This window comes from Myotis brandtii, unplaced genomic scaffold, assembly GCF_000412655.1.
Source record: "Myotis brandtii unplaced genomic scaffold, ASM41265v1 scaffold456, whole genome shotgun sequence".
NCBI classification, from domain to species: domain Eukaryota; kingdom Metazoa; phylum Chordata; class Mammalia; order Chiroptera; family Vespertilionidae; genus Myotis; species Myotis brandtii.
In genome coordinates, this window is record NW_005367431.1 from 5,771,731 (window position 1) to 5,783,977 (window position 12,247).

Sequence of the window (12,247 nt, forward strand, 5' to 3'; positions counted from 1 at the left end):
CTATTGGGGATTTTATGGTTATGGAAGTCTTTTCTGATAAGGTGACATTTCATCCAAGACATGAAGAATGAGAAGAATGTAGCATACAAACAGGCATTCCAAGAGAGCAACACATGCCTGTGTTCTAAGGCAAGAAATAACTTGGTATATTAAAGTTAATAGAAGGCCAGTGTTTTTAAAAGGTAGAATTATATAAAATGAAGTAGGTAGGACTTTTGAAGACCACATAAGGAGTTTGGATTTTAGTGTATGTATAATGAGATGGTATTTGAAGGTCTTAAACAGGGAATGACATCTGTTTTATGTTTTCAGAATATTTTTATTGCTATATAGATAATGGCTTAGAAAGGGGCAAAGAGTAGAAGCTTTCATAATGTTCAAATAGAAGATTGAGCAGTGGAGATGCAAAAAGTAGATTGGCTTGGAATTGGATAGGGGAGATGAAGTAAAGGAGGAAATCAAGAATGAGTCTTTAATTTCTGGCTTGAGAAACCCAGGAGATAATACTGTTTATTAAGTAGGGAAGTCTAGAGAAGACAGATTTGGGGAGTGGTGGTGCAGTTTTGGACTGTTAAATTTAAAATGTCTAAGTCTGGGGTAGAAATAAAATCTAAGCATTCTTAAGGATATAGATAGTATTTAAGAGTAGGAACTAGCTGGTTTTTACCTAGAAAGAAGATTTATGGAAAGGTGAGGGCACAGGGCAGACCGGAGGGACACCAGTATTTAGCAATTATTTTTATTCTTAGTAAAAACTAACTTTTAAGTTAGACCTGAGGATGGTTAGTTGTTGAATCTTAGTTCTCTTGGATTTATATCAATAATTTGATGTTTAAGTTCTTTGGTGTAGTATTTTTATAAATTGTAAGGTCATGTTACATCAAATCTTTAAAACATTGTAGAATGCTATATGTCAAAATGCAGTAGTTGCACCTGTCGTTTATGGCTGTATCTTTACGACCCCTAAAATTAAAAGGGCACATAAAAATATTGTCCCAAACCTCATATCTAATAATGCTGATTAAATTGTCTATTAGGTAATTAGTGAATCATTTTGAGGCTTCTTCAGTTATTTTTTGCTTTTAGGCAAGTGGATTTAGGTCTGCCTAATCAGTAGATGTGTGGTGGATGCTTTTGGCTTATATATCTGGCTGTTGGTTTAACAGAGGGTTTGGTGGACGTTATTCTCTATCATCAACCCGATGACAAAAAGAAGAATCGGGGGTTCTGCTTCCTTGAATATGAGGATCACAAGTCAGCAGCACAAGCCAGACGCCGGCTGATGAGTGGAAAAGTAAAAGTATGGGGAAATGTAGTTACAGTTGAATGGGCTGACCCTGTGGAAGAACCAGATCCAGAAGTCATGGCTAAGGTAAATGCAATTTCTTGGGATGGAGGTGTGGTCATCATTTAAATTTTATACTCAGAATGAAACTCAAAATTTTTTGAGTTTAATATTATAGCTCTTGATTTTAACTATTTAGGCAAGGACCTGTTTTAACACCAAACTTAACAGCCTTTCTTGATACTCAGGAATTTCCATTAACCATTCCTTTTCCTGCTGATTAAACGTGTAAAAGGAACTGAAATGAAATCCCTTCCATTAAGTATTTTTATACACACTGAGAATTTGTTTAGTGCTAGGCATTATAAGGAATACAGAGGTTTAAAAAGAAAAAAAGACAAGGTCTTACTCAGTAAAGAAAGAGGTAAAGTTTGAATTATAATCTTCATTGACCATATTATGACTTTTATTAAACGGCCAGGAATAATTTTATTTATATTTATATCTAATTTTTTTCTCTTATTTTAAAAAGTTTTTCTTTTTTTAATTATCAAGCTTCATTTAGGGTATTGTCCCTGTGAAGAAAGGCAGAAGGTTTTCATGTTTGCTGTTATATGGTAGTGGCAAAATATGCATGGCAAGTCCTGTAGAGGGACCTCGTTTTTCTCTGTCCTATCCTTGCATTGCCAAGATCTTTGCCTGGTAACAGATGGTACCATGAATCCTCATTCTCAGGCTTTCTTTTGGGTGAGTCCTGGGATTGAAGGGACACATTAGAGTTGCATCTCTGTCCCTTTTAGTGACTTTTTGAGTATTTTGGTAAATGTCTTTTCCCTTCTCAGGGAGGCAGCAACTTTATGGATGGTCATAAATTAGTGATTAGATTCTTCTGGATGAGAAGTCTGCCTCTAGATTCTGAGAAGGCAGTCCTCACTCTGATTAGTTAAAAGAGCCCCAGTTTATATTAGCATAATAAAATTTTTGTAGGCAAAAACATCTTTGTGTTAAACAGAAGATCCACTGAGAATGAGCCAGAGGCTCTCAGATGTGCTGTTCAGTATCTTTTTAACATATTCCTTGAATAGATAGTGTCAAGGAAAGGGACTGAGAATTTAAATGGCCCTGCTTTCTTTCCCCTTCCTTCCTTCCTTCCTTCCTTCCTTCCTTCCTTCCTTCCTTCCTTCCTTCCTTCCTTCCTTCCTTCCTTCCTTCCTTCCTTCCTTCCTTCCTTCCTTCCTTCCTTCCTTCCTTCCTTCCTTCTTTTTTTTCTAGTTTGATTTCAATTTCACTTGTTCTCCCAATTGTGACTTGGGGCAAACTTACTGAATTTGGATGTGACCTACTTTATTAGCATTGGATAAATATCTTCAAATCTCATAACTTTGAATCTACCTTATAGAAGCTAAGTGTAGCCTGTATTGCTTGTCCTATAAAAACATTTTAAAAATAGTATTATAGGTATATTATACGAGGGGAATCAAATCCCCCAAAATTCTAAAGTATAGCTACTAATTTTCTCATCAATCACTTTTCATATACTTCTTATAACCTTTCAGATTGAAATTTACCCTAAATCTTTTTATAGGGTTAGAAAACTTCAAATTTTATTCTAGTAACTATTCTTTCTGCATCTGAAACAATTTTGGAATGAATAGGTAGCCTCTATAAACTTGAATAATACTGGTTGAATAAACTTGAATATTACTGACTCTTTGTTTTCTAATGAGGGGGAATTTACACAGTAGAGTAAAGCTTTTGCTGTTACTTCACTCTATTAGTGTTACAATTTATTGCAGATCTTTTGCCAAGTTGGGTCACTTTTAAAATCAAACAGAACCTAAGCACCTAAATAAATGTATCTTTCTTAATACAGTTTTAAGAAGTAATTTTTAAAAAATATATTTTTATTGATTTCAGAGAAGGAAAGAGAGAAACATCAATGTTGAGAGAGAATCATTGATCGGCTGCCTCCTGCACGCCCCCACTGGGGACTGAGCCTGCAACCCGGGCATGTGCCCTTGACCGGAATCGAACCCGGGACCCTTCAGTCTGCAGGCCGACGCTCTATCCACTGAGCCAAACCAGCTAGGGCAACAAGTAATTTTTATATAGTATGTAATGGTTTCATTTCAGGAAAAGATAAGGGATCCATGTTTAGTTAAAAAGGAAATCAGTGGAGACCTGTCTGATGAAGTTATACTTCAGTATTACAACATTTAGAAAAATAAAGGAGATAGAGAGAGGTGGAAACTGTTCCATTTTTTTCACCCATTGAATTAAGATTTTTCTCCCCCATCCTTTCTATTCATAGAGCAACACTTTGTTCAGTGGATATGTTTGTTTTTTTGTTTAAATAGTTAATATATTTCCTTAGCTTAGAAATCAAAATTTTATAGAAAGATAGACAAGTCCCAATTCCACCCCTATCCCCATCTACCATATCTGTATCATACCCCTTGGTTCCCTATAGGCATTCAGTTTTAGTAGTCTCTTACTATCTTTTCGTGTTTTCTTGGGCAAATACTGACATATTGAGGATGTATTATTTCCCTGCTTCTTATACAAGTGGTTGCTGGTAACTTACTGTTTTCACTGATTCATATTTGTTTTATTTACCACTCTATTTCATCAGCTCTAAGGAAGGTATACCATTATTATAAGTACCACTAAGAAATTATAAATGTTGCCAATTAAACTATGACACAGTGCTTATCTGTCACATTGACTATAAGTTGGATCCCTGTTTCAGAAATGGGGGAAAAAAGTCTTACCAACAATGTATCCTAGCAATCTCTCCATGTCAGCTCTTAGAGCTCTTCCTCGTTTTTTTGTGTGTGTGTGTTTTGAAATATAATTTTATTGATTTCAGAGAGGAAAGGAGAGGGAGAGAGAGATAGAAACATCAATGATGAGAGAGAATCATTGATTGGCTGCCTCCTGCACACCCCCTACTAGGGTTCGAGCCTGCAACCCAGGCATGGGCCCCTGACTGAAATCAAACCCAGGACCCTTCAGTCCACAGGCCAATGCTCTATCCCAGCCGTGGGCAAACTACGGCCCGCGGGCCGGATGCGGCCCGCTTGAAATGAATAAAACTAAAAAAAAAAAAGACCGTACCCTTTTATGTAATGATGTTTACTTTGAATTTATATTAGTTCACACAAACACTCCATCCATGCTTTTGTTCCAGCCCTCCGGTCCAGTTTAAGAACCCATTGTGGCCCTCGAGTCAAAAAGTTTGCCCACCCCTGGTCTATCCACTGACCCAAACCAGCTAGAACTCTTCCTCTTTTTTTTTTTCTTCTTCTTTTTTTGTATGGTTACATAGTGTTCCATTCGGTGGATGTACCACAGTATATTCAACCAGCTGGACGTTCTTGGGTTGTTCTAGTCTAGTCTTTTAGGTTGTTTCTGTAGTGAATAAGCTTTTGTCATGTCCGTTGATACAAGTATGGATATATCTGTAGGATAGATTCTCAGGGGTAGAATTGTGGGCCAACAGGTAAATGCATCTGTTATTACTAAGATTACTATATTCCCCTCTTTGGGAAGTGGACCAGATCGTTTTACCCTCCTACCAGTGAAATACAAGAGGCCTATTCTCATCCTTATCAAAATTAGTGTATGGTTAAACTTTCGGATTTTGCCAGTTTGATAACAAACGGTATTTCAAAGCCGTTAAGAGTTTTCTTCTCTTACTATGCATGAGTTTAAGTTTTTACTATGTTTTCCGGTCATTTGTGTGTTGCTGGTTGTTTTTTTTTGTTGTTGTTGTTGTTGTTTTGTATGAACCATATAATCATGAATTTTTGCCTATTTTTCTATTCAGTTTTTCTGTTGAGTTTTTTTTTTATTATTTTCTGGATCTCTGATATAAAAGAAAGATTAACTCTTTGTTATATAAGTCATTTGGTTTTTTACTTTGCTTGTATTTTTTGCTATATGGAAGCCATTTATTTATTTTTACACATATTTTTATTGATTTCAGAGAGGAAGGGAGAGGAAGAGAGAGATAGAAATATCAATGATGAGAGAGAATCACTGATCGGCTGCCTTCTGCACGCCCCACACTGGGGAATTGAGCCTGCAACCCGGGCATGTGCCCTGATGGGGAGTGGAACCGTGGCCTCCTGATTCATAGGTTGACGCTCAACCACTGAGCCACGCCAGCCAGGTGAAGCCATTTATTTTTAGTAGTTGAATCCATCACTCCTCTATAGTTTATAGACTTTAGTTAATAAATTTTGAGTCGCAAAGCCTTCCCCAATGTGTGTTATAAAAACATTATTTTCTTCTAGCACTTTTATTTCCCCATCGTGTGTGTGTGTGTGTGTGTGTGTGTGTGTGTGTGTGTGTGTGTGTGTGTGTTTGGAGTTTATCCTGGCATACAGTGTGAGATATGGATCTGACTTTTATTTTTATCCAGATTAACACTACACTGATTGAATGATTTAAGCATTATGGTTGTTATATCTGGTAAGGTTAGTCTCTAAATTTTTTTCTTATCTTTTTCCTGGCTATATTTGCTTATTTTTTCCAATGAACTTTAGAATCAGCTTATCTATCCAGTTCTAATAGGGGGGAAAAAAAACCTGGAAAAACTTGTTTAAGGGAGACTTAGGGACCATGCAAAATTTGTAAGTTAACTTAGTAATAATTATGTGTTGTTGTTTTTTGAAGGTCCTATTTACAATGTTAGGCACTTTAATTATAGGACATGAGAAGAAACCAATATTTATATAAATCGGTAAAATCTGAATTATTTTGGCAATTTTTATACCTTCTATCATAGCACTTAATGTTTTAGAGGAAAAAAGCCTATGCCATGAAGATAGGAAGAAATACTTTAATATAAGACCAGCTAAAATTAAGTAGCCAATGCCAATTTTTTCTATTTGTTGTATTAGGTGAAAGTTTTATTTGTGAGAAACTTGGCTACTACAGTGACGGAAGAAATACTGGAAAAGTCATTTTCTGAATTTGGAAAACTCGAAAGGGTGAAGAAGTTGAAAGATTATGCATTTGTTCATTTTGAAGACAGAGGAGCAGCTGTTAAGGTAGAAATTTTGTTTCTTGATATTTGAATTCTGCTATTGAAACTTGTTAAACATATGTAGTGCCTTTAAAAATTAAAATAAAATTGGTTTTCAACTTTGCCGAACTCTGGAACTTCTTTTTTATATATATATTTTTATTGATTTCAGAGAGGAAGGGAGAGGGAGATAGAAACATCAGCGATGAGGACAGTATTACCGATGTCTCCCATTTTTCCCTCCTTTGCCCCCCTCCACCCAGCTTTTCTCCACCCCAGGCCTTCCAGGGTACTGCTTTTAACCCTTAGAGTGCCAACCAATATCCTAGGAACTATGCTAAAATTGCCAAGGCATTTTTGCTGATTTTACAGCAGTTTAGGAAAAAAATTATGAATCGCAAGTAAATGAAGTTACATATTCAAAAACTTAAGGAAACCTTTACTACATTTGTTTCTATCTTTGACATATATTGTTTGCTGATTGTATTATAAAATACTAGTAGAAAAAAAAATTTGAACAAAACATAATGTTAAAATAGAGGGACACCCTTCTCCAATATCTTCCACAAAATCGTCATCTTCACAGCAAGAATTGACATAATTTAGCAATATCATCATCACTAATAAAAGCAGACTTAGAACTGGACGCCATTTCGAAGCTTTAGGGCTACAAAATCTGAGTAAACTTCATAAAATCGTAGTACCTGTAAAAAATTAGGCAGATAAATGCCAGTGGTCAATTTTAGAACTACACACATTCGGCATCATAAGTAATCTGCTCTTAGGTGCCATCTGTCAATAAAGAGTGAACTACTAGCATCTAATAGTGACACTGCAAGAGGAGCGCGATCGCGCTCCCGGCACTTTTGGCGAAAGACAGGAAGAGCGCGGTCGCGATCACGCTCCCTGGCACTCTAGGGGTTAAATGTGCCTTGTAGAAAATCTTTGACTAGTTAGAATTGATTTGTTTGCTTTTTCATGGCTGCTAATTAATTAGACCTTATTGCTTATAAAATTCACAACTCGGTACAGAATTTAATGTATGCCTTCTTAAATTGCCAATGGTATGAAACACTGATAACTAATAAGTTTATACCTTCTAAATAGTCCTTTGATTCAATTGGTATTAAATAACAGGTGCATAAAAACTGGCAGGGTGGTTTGCCAAAGAAGTCTGTAAAATTACAAAATTTTTAGCTCAGCGACTGGGAATCACATTCATCGATATGGCCAGGTGAGCGAGTAGATGGTCTTTTCCAGCAGTCGCCAACCTTTCAGACCTCATGGACCACCAGTGGTCTGTGGGTCACTCATTGGCGACCGCTGCTCTATTCTGTTGTTTAGACCAGGAAGCTTCAGCCTCATTTAGTTTTAGCTGAAATAGCCAAAACCTAAGGTGGTAAAGGGAGAAAATTAGTATCTAGAGAAAGATGGATTTGACTGGATATTTGTAAATCACTAAATGTTCTTTATGGATAGAGCATTTATGTATGTCTGAAGAAGAAATGGGTGTATAGGGAAATAGAAAAACTGTGGTGAGGTGATATTTTGTTAGAGTCACCTGAACCTTGAAGCATGGCAGAGGCTATTAGGTGGAACAACATGAATAAAGGACTAGAGCATAGAATGCTTTTGATTATTGTCCTCCAGGTGAGTGCTTCATTAGGTCAGGCTTTTTCTGGGCTCTGTGCTTTTGTTTAGGCAAAGTATGTTCCAGGTTAAGTGTTGTGAGGGAAACCTAGACTGTGTTTGTGTCAATTTCTTGTTGAATTCCACTGCTGATCTTATCAGTGACCTCATTTGTGTTTCACATTCTTAAATTTTTTTTCTTTTTTTAAAATCTTTTTAAAAATTCTTTATTTAAAGTATTACATATAGTATTACATATGTCTCCTTTTTCCCCCATTGACCTCTCCCTGGTCACCCCCACACCTAGCACATGCCCTCACCCCCCTAGTGTCCGTGACCATTGGTTATGCTTATATGCATGCATACAAGTCCTTTGGTTGATCTCTTATCTTCTCCCCCCTTAAAATTTTTATGGAAGAACAATGTAAGACCACATACATGTTGAATGCTATTATATTTATTTAAAACTTTGAATCTTGAAAAGTTTGTGATACTGGCATCTTCCCCATGTGTGGATTTGCCTCTTTAGTATGGTTAAACATTGAAGAGTTAGTTATTTGGAATTAAGGAACAGCAATAGGTAACCCGTTTACTTTTTTTTTTTCTTGTTTTTATTGCTTAAAGTATTACAAAGAGTATTACATATGTCTACTTTTTTAAATATAAGAGTAGGGCATCAGTTTTGTGCTCAATATTGTTTACATATAAGAGGGTGAGATTGAGGGAAACAGGTACTTTCGTTGTTTTTTACTTTGTGGCTGGATTCATCTTTTGCAAAGTAAAATATTTAAATTGTTTATTAGTGTATTAACTGGCACAGTTATGCTTATGTAGTTATGTTTTAAAGTATTACTTCTAAAATAAATTTATTTTTTTTAATTCTGTATAGGCCATGGATGAAATGAATGGCAAAGAAATAGAAGGGGAAGAAATTGAAATAGTCTTAGCCAAGCCACCAGACAAGAAAAGGAAAGAACGCCAAGCTGCTAGACAGGCCTCCAGAAGCACTGCGTGAGTCTGCATTTTAGTAAATACATCTTTGTACAGAGAATAACTTGATAGCGGAGATCAGGTTAATAAAACAAAATCAGGAAGAGTCTTGAAGTAAGCTAATTTGTTTTTTCTTTTCTCCCTTCCCTCCATTGTTAGGTATGAAGATTATTACTATCACCCTCCTCCTCGCATGCCACCTCCAATTAGAGGTCGGGGTCGTGGTGGGGGGAGAGGTGGATATGGCTACCCTCCAGATTACTATGGCTATGAAGATTACTATGATGATTACTATGGTTATGATTATCACGACTATCGTGGAGGCTATGAAGATCCCTACTACGGCTATGATGATGGCTATGCAGTAAGAGGAAGAGGAGGAGGAAGGGGAGGGCGAGGTGCTCCGCCACCACCAAGGGGGCGGGGAGCACCACCTCCAAGAGGTAGAGCTGGCTATTCACAGAGGGGGGCACCTTTGGGACCACCAAGAGGCTCTAGGGGTGGCAGAGGGGGGCCTGCACAACAGCAGAGAGGCCGTGGTTCCCGTGGCTCTCGGGGCAATCGTGGGGGCAATGTAGGTGGCAAGAGAAAGGCAGATGGGTACAACCAACCTGATTCCAAGCGCCGTCAGACCAACAACCAACAGAACTGGGGTTCCCAGCCCATCGCTCAGCAGCCGCTTCAACAAGGTGGTGACTATTCTGGTAACTATGGTTACAATAATGACAACCAGGAATTTTATCAGGATACTTATGGGCAACAGTGGAAATAGACAAGTGAGGGCTTGAAAATGATATTGGCAAGACACGATTGGCTCTAGATCTACTACATTCTTCAAAAAAACAAAAATTGGCTTAACTGTTTCATCTTTAAGTCGCAATTTGCTGCCATTTGTATTGAGCTGAAGAAATCATTATTGTGTATATACTCAAGTCTTTTTATTTTTTCCTCTTTTCATAAATGCTCTTGGACATTATTGGGCTTGCAGAGTTCCCTCATTCCGGGGATTACAATGCTTTTATTGTTTCAGGCTTCATTTTTAGCTTCAAAACAAGCTGAGCACACTGTTAAATCATGATTTTGCAGAACCTTTGGTTTTGGACAGTTTCATTTTTTTTGCATTTGAGATAGATTACATAGGAGTATGGAGTATGCTGTAAATAAAAATACAAGCTAGTACTTTGTCTTAGTAGTTTTAAGAAATTAAAGCAGACAAAAATTTAAGTTTTCTTGTATTGAAAATAACCTATGATTGTATGTTTTGCATTCCTAGAAGTAGGTTAACTGTGTTTTTAAATTGTTATTACTTCACACCTTTTTGAAATCTGCCCTACAAAATTTGTTTGGCTTAAACGTCAAAGCCGTGACAATTTGTTCTTTGATGTGATTGTATTTCCAATTTCTTGTTCATGTAAGATTTCAATAAAACTCAAAAATCTATTCAAAACATTACCTATTTCAAATTCAATTGTGTCCTAAAACATTATTTTATTCGTAATCCTTGCAAGGAATATTGTTTTCAAACTATAACTGCCTATGTGAGTGATCAAATTCATGCAAAATTTCTTATCTATTTCAATATGTATCGTGGCTATCAGACTGAGGATTAGTCTAAATTCTAGTACTTATTCCAAATAGCACTTCATTGATTGGTGTTCTCTCATAGTCTCTTAAATTTTGAAATTTTATCCTTATTTTTATAAAACAGGTTCAATGACTTTTGAACATTCTTGCAGGCATTGTATAATTTATGTTAAAGTGGGATTAGGGAAGCAGACTACAATTATTTTGACCCACATTATTTCTATAAAGGATAATTTGTTGTCTGAAGACCTTTTTTGCTGAATAAGTGAATATATGTAACAGGAAAAAAATGTTAGTATTGTGGTGTCAATTGCACTACGGATGAAACTCAGTTTTAGTATACATGATCGGGACTGCCACTTCAGTTCAGGAATATGATTTTCTATTGCTATGTAAATTTGTTTTGAGAAACACAAGCCTCACAAGAGAGGCTTAAAAATATCTAGTAAACATACTTCTGACTTTCGGTTAAAACCTTTTTTTTTTTTTTTTTTTTTTTTTAACTATCCCTAATGGCCAAAGTTTTTGTTGGCCAAGTCATAACGTCTCTTTCCCTGTTTCCTTTAGAAATTCTGATTTATTGTAATGGCCTTTTTGCTTGAGAATAAGAGGAACAAAAAAATCCAAACTTTACAGTGCAGAAAAGGCTGGATCACTTTCAAATTACTGCAAAATTTTCCCTTCCGTTTTGTTCTTAGGTGGATCTGTTTTTAAATTATAAAAACAAGCCATTGGGGAATAATTAAAAACAACACACCTTATTTTGTGTTCTGTTTCTATTTGGTGTCTATTATAACAGTAGCACTAGATTTCAAAATTATAAGCCACTTAATTTTTTTACGACTTTGATTAGATTATATTTTAGGTTTCAAATAAAATATTTCTTGATGAAAGTTAGTATATCTTATTTCTCTTTAAACGTGTACTTATTACATAGTACAGTAAGTAAACTGGCCTTATTAATGTTCCTATTTTTTTTATAAACTGATAAAGGAATTATATATATAGTCTGTTTTAGAGTAGTTTCAGGTCAACATGGGTATGTATTTGATAAAGCTTAGATCCAGTTGTGTTGATGTATTTTAATGCCCATGTATAAAAGTAAAGACACCGAAAATTCTTTAAATACTGCTTTTAAGCTTTGAAAATACAACTTGAAGCTCATTATAAATCTAAATTAGACTTGAATAAAACCCTGATTTTTCTAAAGAAGAAAGGGTCTAAAAATAAAATTTGAGTTGTTTGTATTTCTTAAAAATTAGATGGTACCAGCTACAAAGTTACCATGAAGGGAATTAGGACTTGGAATAAAGTGATGCTTCCCCCACCCATCCTAAAATATAAAGCCCCAGCAAAAACATAAGAACAAAACTTGGGTTCCATAACAAATCCTTTCTTTGATTGCAAATTACATTTTATTCTCACCAATTAAAATATATATCTATAGAAATGTTCCTCTAATATTGTTTTATAGGATTTTTATGTCCGTTTATTTAGCAGTAAAATGAAACTTTATAAACATTAAGTCTCACTTTAGAGCTTTTACCTTGTCTTTGTAAACTATTGCTGTAGCAGCATTCAGAAAAAATAGATTCAGAGCTTAACTTTTCACAGAAATCTAATAATCTAATATCTAAATCTGAAAAATATCCATTGAGGAAGGTCTTTATTCTAGACTTGCATTCATTGTTGTTTTTAATAGGCACAAATGATGAGTTCTGGGAAAT

General features: G+C 35.7%; 1 protein-coding gene across 6 annotated transcripts in view; it reads left to right on the forward strand.

Moving 5' to 3' along the window:
- The window catches only part of HNRNPR (heterogeneous nuclear ribonucleoprotein R), a 36,050-nt gene extending 25,662 nt beyond the window's left edge, over positions 1-10,388 (forward strand). For 4 of the 6 annotated variants that reach the window (XM_005875225.2, XM_014546918.1, XM_005875229.2 and 1 more), the window contains 4 exons: positions 1,158-1,372; positions 6,193-6,342; positions 8,836-8,957; positions 9,096-10,388. In XM_005875225.2, the coding sequence (XP_005875287.1) occupies positions 1,158-1,372; positions 6,193-6,342; positions 8,836-8,957; positions 9,096-9,708 (1,100 nt within the window). In that variant the 3' untranslated portion in view covers positions 9,709-10,388. The remainder of the gene's footprint in view (positions 1-1,157; positions 1,373-6,192; positions 6,343-8,835; positions 8,958-9,095) is intronic. The other 2 variants (XM_005875226.2, XM_005875230.2) reach the window with 1 other exon arrangement.
- The last annotated feature ends 1,859 nt before the right edge of the window (positions 10,389-12,247 follow it).